The sequence below is a fragment of the Hyperolius riggenbachi genome, chromosome 2 (assembly GCF_040937935.1).
Source record: "Hyperolius riggenbachi isolate aHypRig1 chromosome 2, aHypRig1.pri, whole genome shotgun sequence".
Taxonomy (NCBI): Eukaryota; Metazoa; Chordata; class Amphibia; order Anura; family Hyperoliidae; genus Hyperolius; species Hyperolius riggenbachi.
This window is the reverse complement of record NC_090647.1, coordinates 459,525,067-459,552,508: the sequence shown is the minus strand read 5'-3', so window position 1 is coordinate 459,552,508 and position 27,442 is coordinate 459,525,067. Positions and strand designations below refer to the sequence as shown.

The 27,442-nt window shown below is 45.2% G+C and overlaps 2 protein-coding genes across 22 annotated transcripts in view; both read right to left on the bottom strand.

Moving 5' to 3' along the window:
• Nucleotides 1-27,191, bottom strand: part of MYO18A (myosin XVIIIA) — a 488,146-nt gene extending 460,955 nt beyond the window's left edge. For 9 of the 20 annotated variants that reach the window (XM_068270111.1, XM_068270109.1, XM_068270113.1 and 6 more), the window contains exon 1: nucleotides 26,850-27,191. The gene's annotated coding sequence lies outside the window, so the exon portion shown is untranslated. Of the gene's footprint in view, nucleotides 1-11,766; nucleotides 11,916-26,849 lie in introns of all 20 variants that reach the window. The other 11 variants (XM_068270115.1, XM_068270122.1, XM_068270121.1 and 8 more) reach the window with 7 other exon arrangements.
• LOC137547008 (lamina-associated polypeptide 2, isoforms alpha/zeta-like) lies at nucleotides 4,893-7,724 on the bottom strand. 2 transcript variants are annotated; one of them, XR_011026433.1, is made up of 3 exons: nucleotides 7,512-7,724; nucleotides 5,450-7,418; nucleotides 4,893-5,095 (listed from the first exon to the last, which is right to left on the bottom strand). XR_011026433.1 is itself a non-coding variant. In XM_068270108.1 (2 exons), exons 1-2 carry the CDS (start codon nucleotides 7,572-7,574, stop codon nucleotides 5,949-5,951), a joined length of 1,533 nt encoding a protein of 510 aa, XP_068126209.1. In that variant the 5' UTR covers nucleotides 7,575-7,724; the 3' UTR covers nucleotides 4,893-5,948. The 2 variants fall into 2 exon arrangements, 1 of the variants encoding a protein (XP_068126209.1); XM_068270108.1 differs by having other exon boundaries at nucleotides 4,893-7,418.
• Nucleotides 27,192-27,442: the final 251 nt, after the last annotated feature.

Here is a 27,442-nt window from a genome sequence, read left to right as displayed (position 1 = left end):
TTAATGGTATGATCCGGATTCAAAACTTCTTGCTTTAAATGATGAATAACCAGGGGCGTAACCACAAATCATGGGGCCCCAAGCAAAGAATTGATGGGGCCCCCAAATTTCACACACTTTCCATTGCCCACAGCTGGTGACCCTTACAGCCTTGGTGCCCATCTTGCAGAGGTAATAAAAAGTGTGGACATCATAATCTTTCGCAAATATAACAAAGTGTGGCCACAAAAACCCTTCATCTGAAGGATGGACCCCTTTATTGGAGTAGTTGGGGCCCCCTTACAGCTCAGGGCCCCCTGCAGCTGCAGGAGCTGCTCCCTTGTAGTTATGCCCCTGGACACTATACAATACTCTACTGCTACATTAATAGATATGAGGCTCCCTGGCTGTCTTATGCATACACTTTCCCATACCGCCAGCCTGCTCAGGCAATCCCCTACTTACAAACAGGTTCCATTGCGGGAGATTGTTAGCAAGTTGAATTTGTTTGCAAGTTGTGTCCCGTGTTACACATGGTGAAACGTGGATACATTTACTTTTGAACAGCTATGGATTTGGACATACAGTACAAAATAATTTTATTCTTTTTGGGTTGTTTTCAATGTGCTTTTAAAGTGTACCTGAGACAGGGATGCTGGAAAAATTCATACATACGCAAGGCTTCCTCCAGCTCCGTTGAGACCTTTGGCTCCCACACCGTCCTCCCGGGCCACCGCGATCCGCCGCTAGGGTCCTCTGAAGTTCTTCCAGTTAGCATATGTGCAGTTCACCTGCATGTTCGCCATTGTTCTCCTGCGGCCAGGAGCATTCTGCACCTGGACAGTACAATCTCTGCGATAGGGGCAGCGTGATAGGGGCACGTGTGCGTTGCTGAGCCGCACTTGCGCAGTACGCCCAGAACAGAGACACTTCAGAGGACCCTAGCGGCAGTTTGCGGCGGCCCAGGAGGATGGCTTGGGAGCCAAAGGTCTCAACAGGGCTGGAGGAAGCCCCAGATATGTATGAATTCCCCCCCACTACCATCTCAGGTCCTCTTTCAAGTGTGTTGAACTACTTACAACAGTTTATACTATACTGTAGCATTTACCAACATGTCAAGGATACTAAAGCCTACAAACTTATGCTGGGAATACACGACTCGATTCTGAGCCATTTAGATGGCTCGATAGATAATTTCCGACATGTCCGATCTCCCGCCTGTTCGTTTCCGTGCTCGATTCTGCATGGAGGACAATGGGAAAAGATAAGAGAATCGCCTGCAGAATCGAGCGCGGAAAACGATTGGGTGCGGATTCGAGCGGCAAAATCGAGCCGTGCACGCCCAGCATAAGTCATTCACTGACTGCGTATCAAGATTAGAAAAAGTGGCCGGACCCTACAACAACCAAATACATACCTTGACAACGCCGGGTTTTCAGCTAATATGTAATAAAAACAAACAGTACTGTCTAATTTTCCTATAAAGACAACTTTGTATCTCTGAAATGTTGTAACTCAAGTCATTTGTAAGTAGGGGACTGTGTGTAGTACAGGCATTGTACATAGAGCTAGACCTTTCTTGATGTGAAGGGAGGCCACAGCCTCGGGTGGTGAAACAATAGGCCAATCATTTTCAGCATGATTTAGTCTTAATGTGTTCAATATTTAAGAGTTTAAACATCTTAAAGATTGTCAAGTTTAGAAATGCCCCGGATTGTACACCAGCTCATCTCTCTATACTCTGCCCTCTTCCCTATACTTCCCCCTACAAAACTGCCAGTGATGTCAGGTCTGTTCAGTGATTCCCCTATATCCATAAAGCCTTGTACACGCCTGACTTAAGGACACTGAAGCGAAAAAAAACTATGATATTATGATTTATATGTGTAGTACAGCTAAGAAATAAAAACATTAAGATCAGATACATCAGTCTAATTGTTTCCAGTACAGGAAGAGTTAACCTCCAGTTGTTATCTCTATACAAAAAAGCCATTATCTCTACGACTTTCAAAAGTCGTGGAGAGGGCTGTTTTCTGACTTTTATTATCTCAACTGTTAGTTAAATATTTACTTTTCCTCTGGCAGAGGAGAGTTCATTACTTCACAGACTGCTCTGAAAGAATCATTTCTCCTCTTTCCAATGATATATAAACCGCCGCCCTACGCCTTTTAGTTTTTGCTATTTTTGCGATTACAGGGCGACTTTTTCTGCAGAATGGAGCTGCTGACTTTAGGAAAAAGTCTCCCTGTTTAATACAATGTAACTAGGGAAAGATGGATATCATTTTAAAGCTCTCTTTCTCCTCTTTCTGACGACACCTAAATCGTCGCCCAACGCCTTTTAGTTTTCTTAGGAAAGAGGAGAAAGAGAGCTTTAAAATGATATGCATCTTCCCATAGTTTCTGCACTGGTTGGAGTCCCTTTAAGTCAGCTGAGGCAGCCGTATGGAACACGACTACCCTCAAACCACGAGCGATCCGCCGGACGGATCTACCCAATCCAAGTGACAAAGATCCCCCCCACTGAACCCATTGTTTGCACAGCTCCCCTGCCCACCGTCAGGGGCCATTCTGCCACACACCACTGTGAACACGGCCTTATAGATCAAGCACAAGTTGGGGAATGGTTGCTTCCATGGCAAACCTATCACTAGTACCACCAGTAGTTTTGCATAGCTATAGATTCTCATAATCATATTACTTTAAAAATATACAAAAAAGCCCAAAATTACTTACGGTAATTTCTTTTCCAGAAGTCGGAAGGACAGCAACCCTGAGACATGTCTCCCTCCACATTCACTGGACAGGAACTAGATTAAACAATTTGCATAATTAGGTAGGCAGGGCACACACATGTATATATATATCGTTATGTCCTTACCCCCTCAGTTAATAAAAAAGACTCCGCACATAATGATGCTTCCAATAACTTTTAATAAGAATAGCGGTGGGTAGTAAGGGTGCTGTCCTTCCGACTTCTGGAAAAGAAATTACCGTAAGTAATTTTGGGCTTTCCCAGAACGTCTCAGGACAGCAACCCTGAGATGAAAAACAAGAAATAATATTTAGGGAGGGATTACAGCCTGCAACACTTTTCTGCCGAACGTTAAGTCGGCACTAGACAATACATCTAGCCTATAATGTCTCACAAAGGTGTTCTGACTTGACCAGGTGGCTGCCTTGCAAATTTGCTCAACTGATGCTCCTGCCCTCTCTGCCCAGGAAGTTGATACTGCTCTGGTAGAATGAGCCCTGACCGCCGAAGTCAGCTGTTTGCCTTGTTGAGCATAAGATAGAGATATAGCCTGCTTGATCCATCTGGCTATGGTTGATTTTGAGGCCTGTTTACCCCTGAACTTTCCGGCAAATAATACTAATAATGCATTGGAAGTCCTCCAGGACTTAGTGCGCTGAAGATACTCCAGAACACATCTTCTAACATCTAGGCAATGTAACTTCTGTTCCTTCTGATTGGAAGGGTTATTACAAAAGGAAGGCAGAAAAATTTCTTGAGATCTGTGGAATTTCGAAACAACCTTAGGTAGGAAGGAGGTATCTAGACGAAGTGTAATTCTGTCGTCACTTATAACACAATATGGTTCGAGAATTGACAATGCCTGCAATTCCCCCACTCTTCTGGCTGACGTTATTGCTAGAAGAAAAGCAGTTTTGATAGTTAAAAGTTTATCAGAACTATCCACTAATGGTTCAAAGGGTGGCTCACATAGCCCCTGTAGCACAGTGTTCAGATCCCAAGATGGCACTCTACTATGGATTGTAGGTCGAATCCTCCTGAGTGCTTTGAAGAATCTGATGATATCTTCTTCCTCTGCCAATTTTCTGTCAAGAAAGACTGTTAATGCTGAAACTTGTACCTTCAATGTACTACTACTTAGACCTTTCTGGAATCCATCTTGAAGAAATTCTAAAACTGAATTGGAATGACCAGTATCTCTAGAATTCGCCTCACACCAATTGTTGTATACCCTCCAGGCTTTAGAGTATATTTGGCGCGTCACCTTCTTCCTGCTTTGTAACAGTGTTTCCGATAACCTATTAGAAAATCCCTTACTTTTCAGTATTCGCCATTCAGGCTCCATGCTGAAAGATGAAGAAGGCTCAGATTGGGATGCACCGCTGGTCCCTGAGTTAACAGGTCCTCTTGATCTGGAAGGATCAGATGATCCGTAGCTAATCGTTGTAGCAGAGCAAACCACGGTCTTTTTGGCCAAAACGGGACAATCAAGATTGCTTCCGCCTGGTCTCGATAGATTTTGTTCAGTACTCTGGAAATCAAATGTAGAGGCGGAAAAATGTACATTCTGTGATGGCTCCAGCTGATCGAGAAGGCATCTACTACCCATGGTTCGTCTTGGGGACAAAGAGAGCAAAACATCCGGCATTTCGCATTGCTCTTTCTGGCGAATAAGTCCACTTGAGGAACAATCCAGTGTTCTGTCAACTGATGAAACACCCGGTCGTTGAGACTCCATTCGTCCTGGGACAGACTGCATCTGCTCAGGTAATCTGCTAGGCAATTTAGTGTCCCCTTCAGGTGAACCGCTTTTATAGACTTGAGACTGCGCTCTGCCCAATGCAGAATCCTTGATGCCTGCTGTTGCAGTGACTTGCTTCTTGTGCCTCCCTGGTGATTTATGTATGCCACCACTGTACTGTTGTCTGTACGTATCGTCACGTGGGTTTTCCATATCTGTATCTTGAATGCTAGTATGGCTTCCCAGACTGCTTGCAGCTCTCTGCTGTTCGAAGACCTGTTGCTGATCCGGCTTGACCATTGTCCCTGAGCTGTCAGAGAGTCCAGATGCGCTCCCCATCCCCAAGAGCTCGCATCCGTTGTTATGATGTACTGGGTTGGAAACTCCCAAAGATTCCCTGTTGATAGATGTTGTGGCTCCGTCCACCACAGTAGTGACTGCTTGACACTCCAAGGAATCATCACTCTCTTGTCCAGGGAGGAGAGATGCTTGTCCCACTTTGATAGGATCCAACTCTGGAGACTTCTGGAGTGGAGTTGACCCCACTGTATTGCAGGGAAAGATGAGGTTATTGTGCCCAATAAGGCCATCGCTTTCCTCAAGGATATTGTTTTCAGACTCTGAAAAGAGAAAACAGACTTTAACAACAAGGAAGATTTTTTGTCAGGTAGAAAAAGTCTCTTATTTGTAGTACATATCTCAAACCCCAAAAATTCCATCTTTTGGAGAGGCTGAAAGGACGATTTTTCCCAATTAATTAACCACCCCAATGTCTGAAGGAAGTCTATGGTGGACTGAGTCTGGGATCCCACTAACTCAACAGAAGGTCCCCAGATAAGTAAATCATCCAGGTAAGATATTACTTGAACAGACTGAAGCCTAAGCCCTGCCAAGACTTCTGCCATGATTTTTGTGAATAGCCATGGAGCCGATGATAACCCAAAGGGAAGGGCGACAAACTGAAAGTGTCTTACCTCTCCTTCTAACACCACCGCAAATCTCAGGAACTGTTGTGATTCCAGATGAATCGGCACATGCAAATACGCATCTTTTAGATCCAATGATGTCAGATAGGAGCTGTCTTGTAGTAGGTTCAATACTGAGCGGATGTTGTCCATCCGAAACTTTCTGTATCTTACTGCGGTGTTTAGCCTTTTTAGGTTTAAGATGAACCTGTAACTCCCTTGAGGTTTCTTTATTAGAAAGACTGGGGAGTAAAACCCCAGTGTTTCTTGACATTTTGGGACTCTCCGTATAACCCTTTTTTCCAATAGTAAGCTTACTTCAGACTGGAGGGCCTGGGCCTGAACTGGAGCTCTTGGGGAAGGGGTCACCCAGAATTGAGATGGTGGTGGGGCTATAAACTCTATCTTGTACCCCTGGAGAATAATGTTCAGTAACCACTTGTTTTCGAACTTTAACTGCCACTGTTCGAAAAAATGAGCTAGTCTGCCCCCCACTGGAATTCTGGCGTCATTGTTTTGTTGGTTGACCTGTAGAGGTATATGGAGTACTGGGTTTGGAACGCTGGGACTTGTTGGGAATCCATCTTCTTCTCTGGTTCCCCTTGTTTTCCTGTTCGCTTTTCCCTGAAACACGAAAGGAACGGTTAGGGCGGAAAATCTTTCTTTTATATGGGAAATTTTTCTTTTTATCAGCGGACCTCTCAAGTGTTTCTTCTAACTTGGTTCCAAATAACAAGCCCCCTTCACATGGAATACTACACAATTTTGATTTAGATGAGGTATCTCCCTGCCATGTTTTCACCCAGATTCCTCTTCTGGCAGAATTAACTAGGGCTGTGGTTCTTGCTGTGAGTCTGACTGAATCATCAGCTGCATCTGATAGATAGTTTGTTGCATGTAAAATTTTTGGGAAAAAATTCAAAAGTTCCTCCCTAGATACCCCTGAGGCTATCTGAGACTGGACTTCTACTAACCAAATTTTTAAAGATCTTGCTACCGCTGTAGATGCAATAGAGGGTTTGAAATTTAAAGATGCTGCTTCCCATGCCCTCCGCAAAATATTGTCCATTTTCTTATCGATAGGGTCTTTTAAACTACCAAAATCTTCGAATTGAAGATCTGATCTCCTGGATACTTTAGAAAGAGATGGGTCTAGTTTGGGTGCAGTCCCCCAAAACCTTTGGTCTTCAGGGCTATAAGGATATCTTTTATTTAGTGATTTAGGCCAGAAAGCCCTCCTATCTGGATTATCCCACTCTTTCCTGATAATCCCCTTAAGACTACTATGCACTGGGATGAAAGTCACTTGGGGTTCTGACAATGTTTCATACATCTGATCTAATGGAGATAAAGTCTCTTGCTCTATAGTAATACCCATGGCTTCATGCATGGCTGCCAATAACTCCTTCATAAAGTCAGTGGAAAAAGCAAATTTCTGATTCTTTACAGTTTTTTCAGCAGATTTTTCAGTCTCTGAGGGTATCTCTTCCAGAGATGAAATATCCAATTCCCCTTCTGACATTTCTGAATCTTCAGAATCGTCATCTTTCCTTTTCCTTTTTAAAGTAGGGTCCCCTATGGGAACTGAACCTGAAGGACCTGGGATATCTGATACTGCCGGGGCTGCAGAGACTGCTGCAGGCACTGAAGGCATTTGTACATTAGATACTGCAACCTCTGGAACCTTGATAGTCTGCACAGCAGACGAAATTTCAGATCTAATCCATCCTTTTAATTCCTTTAACATAGTGGGGGTTTCTTCTCTAACCACCTTTTTAGTACAATCTTGGCATAATACTTTTGAAGAGGATGACATATAATTTCCACATATAGCACATTTTTTCCCCGATTTATGTGTTGCTTTAGAACCAGCATGTGGTGTAGTCTTGTCAGTTTTATCAGGTTTATCAGGCTTGTCAGGCTTATCAGCTTTGTCTTGTCTTGACCCAGATTTGGAATCTGATCTTTCCATTTTAGGCTGTAATAAAACAAATAAATACCAGCCATTAGCTCAGCCAAGCCTAATAACCCTCCTAAGGGATATGTAAACAATTACCACAATGTTACATACCAGAGAGGGTACGGAACTTGTCTCCACAGAGCCCTGGGAGGAAGATCCACCGGCAGCCTCCATAGTCAAACACAAAGTGAGACTAGGACATCAGCTTAATAGCTGATTTAAATAATTGCTTAATGCCCAACCCTTCTTGCATTATGCAAACGTTAATTCCTACCTGCTGTAGTAATCCCCTTAGCGTTCCTCCAGGCAATCCCCTGCAGCTGAGTGTGATGTGTCAGCAGACGCTGACTTCCCTGCTGCAATGGCCGCTGGAACGCACGCCGGGTCAGGAACTTCCTGCTTCCGGCTTTCCGACTTCCGGTCACGTGAGGCGCCAGTCACGTGACCCTGGGGCGGGCAACTTCCGGATTCAGACGCCGCTTGTCCTCCGAACACAGCACAGGGGGAGAGGCCAGTGCGTGTAGCATGACCCCGCGCTGAGACAACTAGCCAGCGCCGACAAAGGGGATCACACCAGCCGCGGCTCCTGTGGACTCACATGGGTGGCCAGCCTTACCCCCTACATCTAGCATCCTGCTGGACAGGAAAACAACTGAGGGGGTAAGGACATAACGATATATATATACATGTGTGTGCCCTGCCTACCTAATTATGCAAATTGTTTAATCTAGTTCCTGTCCAGTGAATGTGGAGGGAGACATGTCTCAGGGTTGCTGTCCTGAGACGTTCTGGGAAAATATGATTGACAGGAATAATTTAAGAACTGCTATTCTTCTTCTATGTTTCTCGCTCATACTATTGTTTTTGCTATTTGAATGCAGGTGTGCTTGCTGAGTTCCACATTTCTGTTACCGTAACATACCTCTTAAAAAAAAAAAAAAAAAAAAATCTCAAATTTCACTTGTACAAAAACATGGCAAGCAAGCGTGTTCCTCAATGAGGAACTGACTGACTGTCCTCTCAGTGGGCTTTGTGGAGAAGCCAAATGACATCTTCTATAATTGCTGGTAACCACAAGATTGTTGGATTGAGTCCTGCAAAGTTTTTTTTCTTCTTCCCTTCAAGCTCAAAACAGTTAACTTGTAAAGAGGAGACAGTGAACCGCAGCAGTCTCTAGAGATATACTTGGCCCAGCACTCTGTATCTCCATCCACTATTCACAATTCCTCACTGAAACCAATGGAAGTCCCACAACAAATAGGTCTCTTAATATAAGCACCCATAGCAGGATAGGAGTTGCTCACAACCAAAACATAATTACAGCAGAGGTGTAAAGCTAAATTCAAAGAAAAAAATATTCAAGCTACAAGATGCAAAATGATAAACATACAAACAGGAGCCTGAATAGTGTAGAACAACGGGAGCACGGATAGTGTAGTGTTTACTGAAAGAGTAGGTGCAAGATGCAAGAGTAGCTAAATGGTACTCACAAAATTAGGTTGTCTAGGTAGGCAACCAACCAATAAGACATGTGGAGAACTTAAATCTCCACTCAGGTTAAACAGACTCTCCTGATTTGTGGTAGCTCTCGAGTGAAAAAGATGATCACCAGTGCAGGTGTGTGCAAGTTGGAGGCCTCCCTCCAGGAAAGGGTAGACTATATAGACAGCAGTGGCACCCAGGTTGTAATACAAATATTGTGTTACAAGCTATATATTAAAAAAAAAAAAAAAAAAGTGGCTTACCTTAGCAATGACCAGGAATTAATTCAGAAATTAATTTTTATTTGCAACGCGTTTCATTGTTTAGCGTTCAATGCTTAATTTTTCATTAATTCCCTGTCATCCCTGAGGTAAACCACCTCTTTTTTTCCTTTTATTGCTTTTCACACAGTTTTATTTTAGCCTGGGTGTCTCTTTCCCACTGTTTGTACACACTACAAGAGGACTATCTATGCAGGTTAAGATTTGCATGCCCTTCCAGAATTAGCTGCTCCATTTACATATAATGAATGCACAAAGAATGAAAACACAACTATACTAGTTTATATAGCCATTAAGAACAATGAGTACAGAGCATTCACTGTTGCAAGCAAAGTAAAGTTATTGGTCTGAGGTCATCATCTGAGCCCCATACCCGCTCTGTAGTCCACAGTCACACTGTAAAAGTCGCCATACATTGGACTTGGTGGTCGATCGACCATCTAAACCAATAACTATAATTGGATGAGAATCTGTGCCGCCAAGCACATGCCAGATCGATGATGAGACTAATTTTGGGATGAAATTGATTGCATACATCAATTGGACATGCTTTAATCTCGGGCCGGCATGCTCGATTGGGTGCGCAGCGGTAAGAGTGTGATATGGGGTCGAGTGATTAATGTGACGGAACCCCTCGCACTGTCCCTCCTAGTGTAAAATGTGTCCTCCCTGGTGCCTGTGGATGAATACCTGATGGTGTCCGCCACTGGCTCTGTCTCTGCACTTTTCCTCACACACATGCAATACGCCGACAAACATGTTGGGCGTGTGTGTGAGGAACAGTGAGGAGACGGAGCAGCGGCAGACACAGACAGGTGAAGTATTTGGCTACTAGATTACGGGCACCTTAACCATTTCTTCATTACAGACCTCTGATGGGCTGCTCTCACAACCTATACCTACAACCTCCATGACCCATCTGCCAATAAAACTACCAATTCCCCCTCCATGACCTCACCATAACCTCCCTGCCTGCAACATTAAATATTGTTTAGGCTGGCTCTCAAGGTGCCCAATGTGTTGCAGTGTAGCATTGCAGATGCTGGGACCGTTTTACACATATCCATTGTTGTGGTACAACATAACCTTGCACATTCTTGTTTAGTGATGGATTACATGTAGTAACTTCCAAAGCTTCAGCAAACTAGTTTGAATTGGTTTCAGTGACAGGCCATGATAAGGCAGGTCTGTCAAGGCTTACCTGGCTGGCCTTTATACCAAACACTGCAAATCACACACAAACACAGCCAATCTCCTTAAAACACTAGTTAATGTTTGTCATGAATTCATTTTTTTTAATATATCATGATATGATGAACACTGCAAACAAACCATTTTTAGCAATGCCGACTTCCTGTACAATAATGTCATATGCAGCTTGGTTAGGCTAAACGGCTGAAGTTAGCTGAAGTGAAAATAAACTTATGAGATAATGAATTGTATGTGTAGTACAGCTAAGAAAATAGAACATTAGCAAAGCAAATAGTCTCATTGTTTCCAGTACAGGTACAATTAAGAATCTTCCTTTGCAAAACAGTTTCTCTGAGCCCTCTAGTTGGAGACAGTCATATTATCTGAAGCACTTATACATCAAAGAAACTGTGAGAGGCAGCTTCAGATAAGGTTTTACTGCAGGGGAGTTCAAAAGGTCATTAATTCTGCTCTGTTTCATAGTTTGAAGAGGAGCTGTCAGCCATACTATCTCAGAAAAAAAAACATATTTAAGTAGATAAATACTTGCTCTACTTACATAACATATGTATTGCACTGTCCACATTTTGATTTTAGTGATTTTTCTATAGTGAAGAGAAAATCCTTCTTAGGATTCTCCATTGTATCTGTGTCTATCTTGAAGCCAATCCTGATGTCATTTCCTCCCTTACTCTCCTCTACCTGATTGTGTATGCGTTGCCCGCTCTCCTCCCAATCTACAGGCACTCCCACCCAGCTATGCAATAGAAAGTGCATTGTCTCAGCATGAGAAATATTGGCCAATCAGAAAGGAACAGAGGTGTGGGAGGGGAAAAACAGAAGGTAAAGAGGCTTCAGCCAATCATGCTGCATTAGTTAAGTCTGAGATTAAATTAAAGAAGCAAAACAACAACCCAGCATGCCCTGCAACTTCCAGTGTGCGGCAATGTACCAAATAAGAGTCAGGTAAACTAGGGAATGATCATTTATCAATAAGAAAAGTAATAGTGATTTTTAACTTTTAGATTGCCTGGTTAGCATCCTTATAACTGGTTTACCAGATAAAAATAAAAGAATTGCTTTTTGATTTTATGCCCAATAGTTACTCTTTAAAATCCATATTGTGGTTTGTAATTGCAAATGGCAGAATTATGAAAAGTTATAGAAAAAAAATAAAATAAATAAAAGCTATATAACTGAAAATAAAAATAAGACTTTTCTTTGCTACTAATGTTCTACTAATTATCCGTTCTACACATACAATTCATTATCTCATAAGATTTTTCACTTGAGTGTCACTAACTGTCCAAACTCGTCCCACTATCCCAAATATAGTAATCGGGGAGGAGCAGGGAGGGAGCACCAGCCAGTCTTTCCATGTGAGCACACAGCTGACCCCGCCCACCACCTACCTGTGCAGCATAGCAGGGAGAAGAGGGAAGAGGTGGGCGTGGTAGGGTGATGGCTCTGTGCAGAGGAAGAGACTCCCATTTAGTTGCGCACAGATCTCTGGTCAAGCTAATAAGGTTTCAAAAGGGAATTTCTTAGCGACAATCTCGGCCTGAAAAATAAAAATTGTGAATAATGGCTTAACCTCCTATTCACAGTCACACAATCAAAAATCCAGACGAGTGAGTTAGAGCTTTAAATGGGGGGGGGGGGGGGGGGGGAGTGCACTAAAAGACATTTTTAATAGATAAGATGTTAGAAATAAAGAAAGCATTCACCTACAGCAATATCTCTTTATACGGTGAAGCCTCCATCATTCTTTCCAGTAATACAGCCACAAAGGGATAACGGCCTTGTAGCTTTAATCTCACAGCAGGCAATAAACCAGCGTTCAATACAGGCTATCAGCTAAAGTTAGGATGTCAGTAAAAGGGCTATGAATGGTGGTACAGAGCGTTTCTGTGCACAGAGTAATACAAAGGCTCTATAAGCGCCTTACAATTTCATAAATTGACATATTCCTTACAATTTCATAAAATATAGAGAGAAAAGCAAAAGCAATGATACAGAATATCAGGGAAAAGTCTTTTGAGAAGGGAGGTGTCTAGTCATACAGCTAAAAGAAGAACTCTACCCATAACCTTGCTGGCATAGATGGAGGCATTGAGGTTTAAAATTCTATAATAGTAGGCTGGGAAATTTCTGCACCAGGGAAGTTTTAGCGCCATACAAATTGCAGCTACAAGGGGAAATGTAAAATGAAAATAGTGGGCAGTGGGCAATGGGCTGCCTGCTATATGTATCTGTAGCTCGGGGGGGGGGGGGGGGGGGGCGAGTTGGTTAGGCTATGGTAGGGGGTTGTGGGTTTTGGGTACACAGACTAGATTCTCTGCCGAGGAGGCACCAAATGGCCGTTGTATAAAGATTTAAACTTCTAAATATGTTTTTTTAAATACATCTATGCATCATGGTAAGATTAGAGATGGTCAATGAGAGGTTTACATTCCTTGTCTTGCTTGCAAATTGTATGCAGTTTGGAAGTGGGCTGACAGTTTGGATTGATTCAATTTAGAGACAATTTGTATTTAATTTTCATGGAAGCAGAAAAAAAATTGCATCTCTGACCAACTCCTATAAAATGGTTACTACTGTGACAGTGCTATATAATGCGCTGCTTTCTCTACTTGACTTTAGTGCTGCTGTAAATGTAATTAACTTGTTAACTTACTTTGTGAAATGAATTACGGTAAACAATGCATGGCCTCAATTGATGTACCGCAAACAATAACTTTAAATTGTTTTTAAAGACAACGCCTATCGAGGAAAACAAGTAGGATGTTTGCTGATTGAAGTACTGAAGCCACAGACATTTGAATTAGCATTTTGAGATGTACAGTCATGTCTTCGGATCAGGCAGACAACCCATGATGCAATAACAATCACACTAGGCATGATGAAGTGTGTGATAGTGTAATGTAGTAACATTTGGATAGGGACAATGGGCATCTTCACAGTAAACCACTTTCAGCCATGCCAACACACAGGTTGCATGGAATTACATGCTTTAAGCATTACATTTGTTTTGTAGAGTGCACGCTGTAACTTGTAATTTGGTAACATGCATATCTCATTGTGTACTTCACGTGTATTGTATAGCACCTAACGTGAATGAAGCCTTAAAAAGGTACCCATACATCTAGCGACTTATAGGCAAACTCATCCAATTCAATTTTCGAATTGAATATAAATCGGTGCCGCCAAGTGCATGCCTGACCGACTATGCGACTAATTTCGGGGAGAGCGTGTCAATCGGACATACGGCAAGATGTCGGGCCCTTGTGGTCGGATAGTGTACTGATTAAGGGTTCCGCCTTTGACATGGGAGACCAGGGTTTGAATCCTGGCTAGGGTCAGTACCTATTCAGTAAGGAGTTCAAGGCAAGACTCCCTAACACTGCAGGGTGGCCTCTTGAGCGCGTTCCAGTGGCTGCAGCTCTTGAGCGCTTTGAGTCCGACAGGAGAAAAGCGCTATACAAATGTTCGGATAATTATTGTGGTCAATCAGGTGTGCGGTGCAACAGCAAGCAACGAATGCAATGAAACCCCTGCCGCTGTTCCCCTAATGTGTAAATGTATGTGTGCGTTTATACATTACATTTCCTGTGTTGTGGTGCCCATCGGTCAAATCCACCACTCTTCCATTAGACCTATACACGCCACCAGCGCATAGCACACTGCGCATGTGTGACATCCCACGGCATGTACAGGGCTATAGTGGTGGCTGGATGGTGTAATGGTTAAAGGCTCTGCCTCTGACACAGGAGACCAGGGTTCGAATCTCAGCTCTGCCTGTTTAGTAAGCCAGCACTTATTCAGTAGGAGACCTTTGGCAAGTCTCCCGAACACTGCTACTGCAGTGTTAGGGAGACAAAGCATCAGAGCAGCAGCCGTCCTAGTGGCTGCAGCTCTGGCGCTTGGAGTCCGCCAGGAGAAAAGCGCTATACAAATGTTATTTGTCTTGTCTTGGAAGAGCGGCGGATTCAGAAGACAGATGGGCACCGTGACACAGGACAGGTAATGTATAAATGCACATTTCTGGGGGTCCCAGCCCTAAGAGAGGGAGAAGGGACTACTAGACACCAGGTAGAGAGAGAGAGACTGAATTTTTCTAGCTTTCAAACAGGAAATACATTCTCACTGAACAACAACGACGCAAAAAAAAAATAAAAAAAAAAATAAAAAAAAAATTACCGCTAGCTCACCAAATAAAATAAAGAAATTGACTGAGTATATGCTATGAGTTGAAGTATAGTCGTCTGGTCATCATCTGGTGGGTGTCTGCCGTTTGCTTGCAAAAAACATTTTGCACGTACTTGCTAGCAAAGTGTAAGCAAGTGCGCAAGCAGTTTGTTTTTGCCATTGAATCAGTCCCTTGGCTTTTGTAACTTTAGAGACTTGTTTACCTAAGCAGCAAAACAACACCAACCAACAACACAACAACATTATCTGTTCACAAAAAGTTTACTAGTCCAACCAGCAGGTGCAAAATAAAAAAAAATAAAAAAAGATAGATTGCTAATATGCCATATCTCTCTCTATAAAAATAAACTGTGTATATTATATATACACTCCAAAATAAAGATAACTAAACAAACAAATCAGCAAAATGTCAAGCATTTTTCAATCCCTTTAAAGCAGCTTACCAGCATAAATGATTTGTCCTCGGCTAATTTCACTGACAGGAGTGATGGGACTAAGCATTTACCGTAAATGACACAGCCACACCTTCACAAACTTGTAAATGAAATTTGCTTCGATGTGGAGCAGCCTGTGATGAGCAAGTGCTGACGTACAGACTACCCCAGGTTTATCACAGCACAGGAGGAGGTGACAGCGCTTCCAAGCAAGCAGCAACAGGCTGACTGACAAGGGAACCTATGGTGAAATCTAGCTTCCAGTGACACAGGGCTCTGAAATCCATCTGGAATGATGTCAGTATCTGTCATTATTTGGAACACAAGTTTAGCTGCCGCCTTTATTAAACCTATAAAACTGGTGAGTGGCTTTTTCCATTATATGCCTATTTTCCATATATTTGACAACTGAAGTCTGTACTAAAAAAAACTGCTTATTTTCAGACAAAATGGAGGAATGCTGGGCCACTCTGGTGTTCTGGGGGATAAACATTGGGCTAACCCATATTTTGTGAAGTCTTCAGGTGGCAGTTTACCCCCAGTATACAAATTCTCTAGTCAACTCTGCACAGCAGTTCATTCAGGGCTCGTTTCCACTGTTGCGGTGCGGAATCGCCTGGATTCCACCGCTGATAAAATAGCATGCGGATGCGATTCCCCATGCGTTTTTTGCCGCGAATTCGCATAGGTGAGGGTATATGCGATTTTAACCATGTCACTGCCTGTGTGAATTTACATTGTACCTATGCGAATTCGCGGCAAAAAACGCATGGGGAAACGCATGCGATTTCCCTATTAAATACATTGCATGCGATTCGCATGCATTCCACTCTCAGGCGAAATCGTTGGCTCTTTTGTGCGTTTTTTCACCGCTGAAAAAAAAAACGCACATCACCAACGCAACAGTGGAAACAGGCCCATCCACTTGCATTCCATGTGCGAATCCGCATGCGTTGGACGCATGCGGATTCGCGATAGTGGAAACGAGCCCTCAAAGTTTGGAGGGGTTACTGCAATAGCAATCTCCTGAGCAGTATTTCTAGAATATGCTAAAAACAAGAGGACAGCCCCATGAAAGAGACATAGCATGTTTTGCAGGTCTGGCCATTGAGGTGAGATGACATGGTGCACCAATAGAGTAGAATATTGCAGAGGTGGTATCATGTGGAGGAAAGTTCAGAATTGCTCTCATATAAATGTATGGTAGTCAAAGATCCTAACACTATCCCTTTAGATAGACGAGCCAAGGCAGGAGGGCCGCGACCAGACGAGCCAAGGCAGGAGGGCCGCGACCAGACGAGCCAAGGCAGGAGAGCCGCGACCAGACGAGCCAAGGCAGGAGGGCCGCGACCAGACGAGCCAAGGCAGGAGGGCCGCGACCAGACGAGCCAAGGCAGGAGGGCCGCGACCAGACGAGCCAAGGCAGGAGGGCCGCGACCAGACGAGCCAAGGCAGGAGGGCCGCGACCAGACGAGCCAAGGCAGGAGGGCCGCGACCAGACGAGCCAAGGCAGGAGGGCCGCGACCAGACGAGCCAAGGCAGGAGGGCCGCGACCAGACGAGCCAAGGCAGGAGGGCCGCGACCAGACGAGCCAAGGCAGGAGGGCCGCGACCAGACGAGCCAAGGCAGGAGGGCCGCGACCAGACGAGCCAAGGCAGGAGGGCCGCGACCAGACGAGCCAAGGCAGGAGGGCCGCGACCAGACGAGCCAAGGCAGGAGGGCCGCGACCAGACGAGCCAAGGCAGGAGGGCCGCGACCAGACGAGCCAAGGCAGGAGGGCCGCGACCAGACGAGCCAAGGCAGGAGGGCCGCGACCAGACGAGCCAAGGCAGGAGGGCCGCGACCAGACGAGCCAAGGCAGGAGGGCCGCGACCAGACGAGCCAAGGCAGGAGGGCCGCGACCAGACGAGCCAAGGCAGGAGGGCCGCGACCAGACGAGCCAAGGCAGGAGGGCCGCGACCAGACGAGCCAAGGCAGGAGGGCCGCGACCAGACGAGCCAAGGCAGGAGGGCCGCGACCAGACGAGCCAAGGCAGGAGGGCCGCGACCAGACGAGCCAAGGCAGGAGGGCCGCGACCAGACGAGCCAAGGCAGGAGGGCCGCGACCAGACGAGCCAAGGCAGGAGGGCCGCGACCAGACGAGCCAAGGCAGGAGGGCCGCGACCAGACGAGCCAAGGCAGGAGGGCCGCGACCAGACGAGCCAAGGCAGGAGGGCCGCGACCAGACGAGCCAAGGCAGGAGGGCCGCGACCAGACGAGCCAAGGCAGGAGGGCCGCGACCAGACGAGCCAAGGCAGGAGGGCCGCGACCAGACGAGCCAAGGCAGGAGGGCCGCGACCAGACGAGCCAAGGCAGGAGGGCCGCGACCAGACGAGCCAAGGCAGGAGGGCCGCGACCAGACGAGCCAAGGCAGGAGGGCCGCGACCAGACGAGCCAAGGCAGGAGGGCCGCGACCAGACGAGCCAAGGCAGGAGGGCCGCGACCAGACGAGCCAAGGCAGGAGGGCCGCGACCAGACGAGCCAAGGCAGGAGGGCCGCGACCAGACGAGCCAAGGCAGGAGGGCCGCGACCAGACGAGCCAAGGCAGGAGGGCCGCGACCAGACGAGCCAAGGCAGGAGGGCCGCGACCAGACGAGCCAAGGCAGGAGGGCCGCGACCAGACGAGCCAAGGCAGGAGGGCCGCGACCAGACGAGCCAAGGCAGGAGGGCCGCGACCAGACGAGCCAAGGCAGGAGGGCCGCGACCAGACGAGCCAAGGCAGGAGGGCCGCGACCAGACGAGCCAAGGCAGGAGGGCCGCAACCAGACGAGCCAAGGCAGGAGGGCCGCAACCAGACGAGCCAAGGCAGGAGGGCCGCAACCAGACGAGCCAAGGCAGGAGGGCCGCAACCAGACGAGCCAAGGCAGGAGGGCCGCAACCAGACGAGCCAAGGCAGGAGGGCCGCAACCAGACGAGCCAAGGCAGGAGGGCCGCAACCAGACGTGCCGAGGCAGGAGGGCCGCGACCAGACGAGCCAAGGCAGGAGGGCCGCGACCAGACGAGCCAAGGCAGGAGGGCCGCGACCAGACGAGCCAAGGCAGGAGGGCCGCGACCAGACGAGCCAAGGCAGGAGGGCCGCGACCAGACGAGCCAAGGCAGGAGGGCCCCGACCCCACGAGCCATGGCGGAGGGCCCCGACCCCACGAGCCATGGCAGGACGGCCACGACCGCACAAGCCATGGCAGGACGGCCACTACCCCGCAAGCCATGGCAGGATGGCAACGACCCCACAAGGACGGCCACGACCCCACAAGCCATGGCATGAAGGCAGCAACCGGACGAGCCAAGGCAGGAGGGCATGACTGTAGGCAATGTAATAATTTTATCAACCAACTGATTGACCACGTGCATAAGGCATGACTGGATAAATGGGTGGTGGATGGGACATGCATAGGTATTGACTGACAGGCAAGAGGTATCAACATCATACTGTAGGCTGTTAGAATTGATATAGTCATCTGTTTATGCTCCCTGTCCAAGTGAGGGATGGGAAATTAAGAGGGCATTCCTACAAATGTTGGGCTTCGGGTGAATCCCACACACCAGATGTCTGTAGGTAGCTTAACACATCATCTAACACTGCCAATCCCTGATAGGCCAAGCATCTTTCTCTAAGGTCATTCCACAATGGAGCTGGTCAGTTTCCATGCTCATGTGATGAAATGGAAATAAACGTTGCCTGCTAAAGGTGCTAGTGAACGTCAATGGATAAAGATATATTTGGCTGGTCATTAGTCATATTAAGCTTCATACAGAGCAACATTTTTATTAATTTCCAAATAATAAGTAAGTGAAAAATAATAATAATTTAAATCACGACAACTTCCAGTTGCTGCATAATTCATAGATACAGGCTATCTTACATTGCTGCATCTGGTCAGTTACAGCTATTCTACATCTAGGCTTGCATCCATCATTAGGTTTTCCACACATAAATCAAACTGAATGTCTCTAACAATACAGATATTGGAGGCATGTACAACATACCATTAGCCCAGTTCTTACTGGCCTAGAAAGAGCTGCAGAGACATCAGATGCTGCGCAGCTTGCATACTTTGCTGTATGGAATGGGAAGCCTGAGTTCTGGTTAAACATTGTCAGTATAGAATATGTGGTAGCTTTTGGTTTGTGGATGATATGAAGAACGGACAGCCATGGAATCTAATAATGTCATGTTGGAGATGGCAGGAGAAGGATAAAGGTTTGATGAAGTACGATTAGAAAAGAGGGAAATAAAATAGCATATTACAGACATACCGTATGCTTCACTATGGCTGCTTACGAAGAACAATATTGAAAAAGGGCAACAAAGACTGGACTGGGAAAATGTTGTCTGGACTCCTTTATTGACATATAAAGAATGTGTAACGATTGGTGACAGCAAGAACAGATTTCTCTGATTATTGGTGATCTGCAGTATCTCCAATAATACAGACGCTATACCTGATTATGTGTGATCTGCAGAATCACCAATAATACTGGTATAGCCAGGACCTGGACCACCAATGTGAGGGTATGTGTTTGGTGCAACAGTAATGATAGAGATACTCGCTTTTCCCAGAGGAGCTGGAAGATAGGAGTAGATCTATGTAACACAGGAATACAAACTCCAGCAAGCTGGAGATACAGACAATAGTGAGATAGTTCACCCGAGGAGCGGGTGGAACTATATTACAACGTAGAGTGATCACTCGAGGAGCGAGTGATTCAGACTGTACTGCAGCAGGTGATTCCCTGAGGGGCAGGGAATCCCAACAGTGCTGTATTAGCTAGTCACCTGAGGAGCAGGTGATTAAGACTGTACTGCAGCTATCAACCTGAGGAGCAGGTGATTAAGACTGTACTGCAGCCATCAACCTGAGGAGCAGGTGATTCAGACTATACTGCAGCTATCTACCTGAGGAGCAGGTGATAACTAAACTGAGAGTCCCTCACCAGGACTAAGCTCCCTGGTGAGGGCAGAAGAGTCAGACAAGCGGGGTTGGCAACACACGGACAGATACGGTACAAAGACAGGAAGCTAAATCAGAGTAGTAGTTCAGGCAGAGTCGGCAACTAATTAGATAGGCAAAGGTACCGAATCAGAGAGCAGAATAATAGTCAAACTAGCAGAAGGCCATAACAAATAATACAATTCAATTAGTACTTTAAGCTATCAACAGAATCTGGCTAAGTGTGGATCCCCAGCTCCAGCTGGTTCTAGCACATTTTGGGATCTGACTAGGTCTGAGTGCTAACACACATAGCATATGCAACAGCATACGCGGAACAAGTGACAGTCAGGTCCTATATATACTAAACCCGCTCTATAGCGCCGCCCCAGTCACTCAGTCATGCCAGAGCATAGCTGGAGTCAGCTGACCGAGTGATCAGCTGACTCCCCTTCTAGATGCATAAAGGTCCTTTCGCTCGCGCGTAGCCCTTAGTCTATGAGCGATAGAAGGACCAGGCAAAGCACCAGCATGTAACTGTGCGGTGGAAACCGCCGGCTGTGACGCGGAGATAGCCGCCATGCCGCTTTCTGTTGCGGCGGTATCTTCGCTATCCGCATCTGAGAGAATTTCCATCACAGGAAATAAGAAACACCCCCCACAGTCAACACTTAAATCTCCAAATATTTCTAGCAACTTTCCACTTTATTGAAAAGTAAAAAAAAAAAAAAAAAAAACAAAGAAAAAAAAAAAAGTAGACATTTCCCAGGGATTGGGCTTTGAACTAAACCAAGCAACAATACGGCAAAAGTAAATCTAAAATTCATATGTTGCCTACGGACAGCATAGGGAATGGGTAGAATCACGGTCAGGATTTTAACCCTGGATCCTCACAGGTGAGATTTCCTCATTTCCTGTCTCTGTGGCCATTGTCATAAAGAGCAGGAAGTGAAGAAATCTGCACAAAGAGAACACAGAAAGAAATAAAAGAAAAACCATTTCAGCTTTCTGCCATCATGAGATTCCCTCATTTCTCATCCAAATGCCTTATGCGATGATAAACCGGAAGTTAAAGTACACCAGAACTGAGCATGATCTGGAAACTGGCAAATTTATTTCATTTTGAATAACACTAGTTGCCTGGATATTGTGCTGATCATCTGCCTCTAATACTTTTAGCCATAGACCCTGAGCAATCATGGAGATAGGGTGTTTCTGACTGAGGTCTGACTGGATTAGCTGCATTCTTGCTTCAGTTGAGCAATCCAGATACTACTGCAGCCAAAGAACTGGAGGAATAACGGGCAACTGATATTGTTTAAAAGGAAACAAATATGGCCACCTCCATAGCTCTCTCAGTTCAGGAGTCCTTTAAGGAAAATCTTCGAAATGTGACAGACAGCAAAATAAAAAACAGAAAGAACCTGTTATCCAATCTCACAAAACAAACAAGAATAAGAAGTGAAGGGATATTTCTGCAATAAGAACACAGATAAAAAAACAGCTTCTAGCATCGATTTACTGTCTTTCCAGGACATAAATATAAAAAAAAAAAAAAAAAAGATTTTGCTGGACCTACGCAACTAGCAGAAGGATAACAAAATCAAATACAAAACATATCAAAAGCTTTAGTTGCAAAGCATTATGGGTAGAAGAGCTCACAATCCCAAACCAGACAGCAGAAACCAGTGACTGACAGCTAAGATCGTTATGCAACAATGTTGAGTATTCTTAATCTAAATTAATAGCCTCTTACAAAATCTCTTTGCTAGCATTCAATAATTGCAGTGACACACTACCTAGGTTAATGTGTAGCAATATTCATAGACGTCATTGCCTCTACAGTGAATAATACAGAACAAAAAAAAAAAACCTACCTGAATGTCAAAGGTTTTACATTACAAGTACCAAAAAGAAATGTAAAAAGAAGTTCTGTACAGCAGAACAATAAAAAGTATACGGTATATTTTGAGAGCACTTTACTAAACTTAAAAGAGGTGGAGGCGGCAAATGCATCAAATATAGGCTAATAAATTGTTAATCTTATAATCAGAGAGGTAATGTTACCTCTCTTGAAGAATTTGTACCAGTTTATTGAACAAAGGTCTCTTATTAGAGCACATACAATTGACAACGCATTTCATGGGTGCTTGCCAGCTTCTTCAGGTCAGTGAAAAATAGGGGGGGGCTTAACGGCCATGGCTGTGTAGCAAGCATGAGCGCCTCTCTGTTTGACACAGAGAGGAGCTCTTGCTTGCTACACAGCCAGGCAGTAAACAACGTGCGGAGACGCACTAGTGCAGGTGCTTTTGCTTCACAGTGTAACACCACTAAAGAGGAACTCCAGTGAAAATAATGTAATAAAAAAGTGCTTAATTATTGTAAAAATTATGTATAAATGATTTATTAATTGTTTGCTCATTGTAAAATCTTTCCTCTTCCTGATTTACAGTCAGACGTTTATCCCATGGTGACATTTTACAGCTGGCAGGAGATGTCACTGGAAGGAGATGCTGCTTGCTTTTTTTGGCAGTTGGAAAAAGCGGTTATTTCCCACAATGCAACAAGGCTTCCATAGTGTAATGTCAAGACCTAAGAGCTGGTAGGCGCTGACAAACTGTGGGAGGGGTTTCACCAAAAATCAGCCATACAGAGCCCCCTGATGATCCATTTGAGAAAAGGAATAGATTTCTCATATTAAAAAGGTGTATTAGCTACTGATTGGGATGACGTTCAATTCTTGGTTACAGTTTCACTTTAAGCGAAAATAAATCAATACCTTACAAAGCAAAAAAATAAATAAATAAATAAAAGAGAGATCAAGAAATGATCTATATTCACCATGTAATTTGTTCATGCTGTCTGATCCTTAATCAGCCTGCACGTAATCATCTTTACTATTGGCAGACATGAAGAAGAAAAAAAAAAAAAAAAAAAAAGGACAGCACCAACTCCTAACAATGCGATAGACCAGTGATCTGCAAACTTGGCTCTCCAGCTGTTAAAGAGAACCCGAGGTGGGTTTGAAGAATATTATCTGCATACAGAGGCTGGATCTGCCTATACAGCCCAGCCTCTGTTGCTATCCCAAACCCCCCTAAGGTCCCCCTGCACTCTGCAATCCCTCATAAATCACAGCCACGCTGCTGACAAACAGCTTGTCAGAGCTGGCTGTGTTTATCTCTATAGTGTCAGTCTGCTGCTCTACCCGCCTCCTGCAGAACTCCAGTCCCCGCCTGCATCCCTTCCCTGCCTGCTGATTGGAGGGAAGGGACGGAGGCAGGGACCGGAGCTATGCAGGAGGCGGGGGAGCAGCTGAGACTGACACTACAGATGTAAACACAGCCTCACAGCACGGCTGTGATTTATGAGGGATTGCAGAGTGCAGGGGGACCTTAGTGGGGCTTGGGATAGCAACAGAGGCTGGGCTGTATAGGCAGATCCAGCCTCTGTATGCAGATAACAATCTTTAAACACACCTTGGGTTCTCTTTAAGGAACTGCAAGCCCCACAATGCATTTGCCTTTATGAATCATGACTGTGGCTGTCAGACTCCCGCCCGCAATGCATTGTGAGACTTGTAGCTCCTTAACAGCTCAGTGTTCTCCCCAGGCTCTTTTAGCCGGGTGCTCCACCCGGCTAGATTTGGTGACCACCCGGCTGTCATCGGCTCACCTCCTCACCTCCTCCTATGCTGTAAGCAGAGTTGCCCTGCATTTTCATCTCAACCCACCCAGCTATTTTTTCATGCCACCCGGCTACTATTTCATGCCACCCGGCCACTATTTCATGCCACCCGGCCGGAAAAAAATTCTGGGGAGAACACTGCAGCTAGAGACCCAAAAAGGTTGTGTGGTTTTTTTTGTTTTTTTATAGATATACATATGCACAAAGGGAAATACTGGTTTCTTGGAAGTGGGAAACAGCTGTTATTCCCCACAATCCAACAAGGCTACCACAGTGTGATGTCATGACCTAGGTGCTGACATCACAATGTGGGAATGGTTTCACCACAATATAAGCCATACAGAATCCCCCTCCACTGATGATATATTGGAGAAAAGTTAAAGATTTCTCATGGGAAAAGGGGTATCAGCTACTGCTTGGGATGAAGTTAAATCATTGGTTACGGTTACGCTTAATGACAAAACGAAAGTGAAACGCTCAGTCGATAAAGTTTGCAAGCAATAAAATTATAGGTAATGGGCCTATAGATTTGTAGAGCGAAGGAAAAATGAATAAAGAATTCTAGGCTTGCAATGGAAACGCTACAAAGCACCAGAGGGCACCTGGCAAACATCTGATGTTCTAACAATATATTACACAATATGGTACATACACAAATACAGCATAATAAAGAAAGCATTGATCTAGTGATCACAAGGCATGGACGATTTGGCTGTGAAACTTCTGCAAGGATTTGTATTTGATCTCCCTACACCGTCCCTGCCAACTGTCCTTTATGTTACAGATGTTGTAGGGCAGAAATATAGATTGTATGGCAGCATGATCAGTGTTAAAATATGTTCATCCTTGGCATGAGTGTCACCCGCTATGATCTTTTGTGATGGTTTTGGGTGACAGTTCTCCCACAGTCAGTGATTTACTGCTCTCTTCTACGCAGTCATCCCTGTCCTATAGGAGGGTTCGGAGTAATGGACCTGCAGAGTTGTGGTAGCAGTTTGCTGAGTATTTTCCACTGACATGAAGGAACAATTGAGCACACGAGATAATCACTTGGGCAATAAAAATCTAGTGCACATTTGTACCTTCAGGAAATTACTTTGTCAAAATCTACTGGAGATCTGTTTTGGCTAGTAGGAACGGCTGAATGATCAACACTAATCTAGTTTAGGGGACTCATCAGAAAACCTTATAAGGAAATTCAGCTAACGCGATTGGGTGGACAACACCCTCTCGAACTGCTAGGTTTCGGAGAGATTGTAGTAAACTACGTCCACACTATTCAGCTAATCGCAATGCTTCATGCTGTAGAGGGTGCTGTGATTGTAGACCTGTTCCCAAGAGTATTACTGCTGGGTCCCCCAAACAAGACTAGCAACAAATGATCTGATGGAGCAGAGTGGTTTGTAAACGCAGATAGGCACCCAGCCTAACAAGTGAGAAATCTTAACTGAAGAAAAATATGCAGAGATAAATCATACATCATCAGGTAATGCAATTTATTGCAAGAACAGAGAGCAACACAGGAATACAGGAAAGGAGTGAATACAGGAAATCACAATACCATAGAGATCCTCACATCATTCTACAGACAGCGACACCTTGTGGTTGCTTTACTATATTGCAGTTTAAAGTAATCATGTTGAAACTACCAACATGACCAGTCTCTGATCAATTTCAAGCAATTTAGTGTAAAAACAGGGAACTGAAACGTAACATTCATCAGGCAGGCAGTGGAGGGGCGGCAAGTGATCAGAGGCTGCAAAGCAGTTCAACGTATTCTTCCTTAGATTTTCAAATCTAGCTTATATTCAGAGGCCAATGTTGGGCACTAGACTACTTTCAGGTATACAGCTGGAAACCTCATTGGAAAGTTTCGCTAATGTGAATGGATGGATAGCTTGAACTGCTAGGTATCCAATAGGTTGCAGTAAACTACATCCACACTATTTGTGCTGTGATTGGAGAACTGTTCCCTATGAGGTTTCCCGCTAGGTCCCTTAAAGGGAACCCGAGATGAGAGGGATATGGAGGCTGACATTTATTTCCATTAAAACAATGCCAGTTGCCTGGCAGTCCACCTGATCCTGGGTCTCTAATATTTTAGCTATAGACCCTGAACAAGCATGCAGGCAGATTAGGTACTCCGACTCAGTTGACTCAGGTTTTACTGGATTAGTCATACGCTTGTTCCAGGGTTTTGACTCTACTTATGCCAGATCAATAGGGCTTGCTAGGCAACTGGCATGGTTTACAAGGAAATAAATATGGCAGCCTCCAAATCCCTTTCACCTCAGGTTCCCTTTAAAGTAGACTAGTGCCCAGTTTTGCAGAATCTATCAGTACTAGGGCCCTTTTTCACTGGAAAGCGCGATCGCGCAACCTCCACTCGCCACAAAAGCACCATGAAGCCATCAGGAACAGAGCACGATCACAGCAAGAATTCTGCAGGCCGGCGTTTACGATTCAGGGGGGAAAAAAAAGAAAAGAATTGCGCTAGTGGAATATTATTTACATGTAAAGCAAGGTGCTGTTGTGATCGGCAAAACAACTGCAATCCAATTTTTAAGTGGAATAGGGGCCCCAATCAATGTCATATCAGGATGTTTGCAACTAGTGTCCTCATGGAATGTCAGAAAAAAAACATATAACTTTGGGGGAGGGATTAGGGTTAGGCTTGAGAGGGTGGGTCAGGGGCACGAGGGGGTTATACTTGGGCAGCATGAATGAAGACACAAGTGATGTACAATTCACCCCAATACCTCTTGTGCAGATACAGAGAGCTGAAATAACTTTCCTTAAACATAAAATGAACACCCTCGAGTTCTAGCCATAGTGATCAGTAAAACATAACACACTATCCTATCACATATTATTCTGTCAGTCATTCTTATAAGATACAGTAGTATGAGGCAAGTGGAAGGTCTCCAGTAGGGGAATCCAATCTGACAGCTGAGGATCAGGCAGAGAACAGTGAGCAGGGCCAGCCAGGGATCAGCACTAGAAGATGCCCTCCTGTGCAGCCAGCAGCACGTCCTGCCTAGGCACTGCCACCACACTGCACACACTGCCAGCAGCAGCCCAGCACACACTGCCAGCAGCAGCCCAGCACACACTGCCAGCAGCAGGTATCACTGCAGTCACATCACAGCAGCTGCTAAGGCTCCCTCCATGTTCTCTACAGAGAAGACATACATACCCCCCGGGGACCGCCAGCACCACTGCACGATCTGCACAATCATATGCATTAAACAGCCAAACACCGATCCTCCCTCAATGGGGTTTTTTTTTCCAGGAGCTGCTTAGAAATAATGGTGGACCGTAACTCCACCTCCACAGAGATGTCATCGGGTCACATGACCACTCCAGACTTTGCTTAACCCCTCCACATCCAGGAACACAGAGCTGGAAGTGCAGCGTGATGGATGGTGATGAGATGCCTGATGCGGGAAGCTCTGTGTCCCTCACACTGCCACTCCTGAAAGGGAGATCAGAGCCTCGTCTGTGCTGCTGATTACTGATGCAGCAGAGTCAGGAGCAACGACTGTCTGCAGTCTGATCGGATTATTGTTACCATGGTTGCAAAAAAGTACAGTTTTAATTAGTAAAACTATACTGGGAGCAAAAATTGAGGTTTCTTTCCTGGGGCTTTTTCCAGCCACTAAAGTCTTCTAGGTCCATGTGTGTCCTCCAAGTCCCTTTCCTTGTGCTGCTGTCAGTTAAAGTTTGCAACCTGGATGGGTCACGCACTGTGTGGTGAAAATGTTTGCAACTTTATAATATTTTGCAACC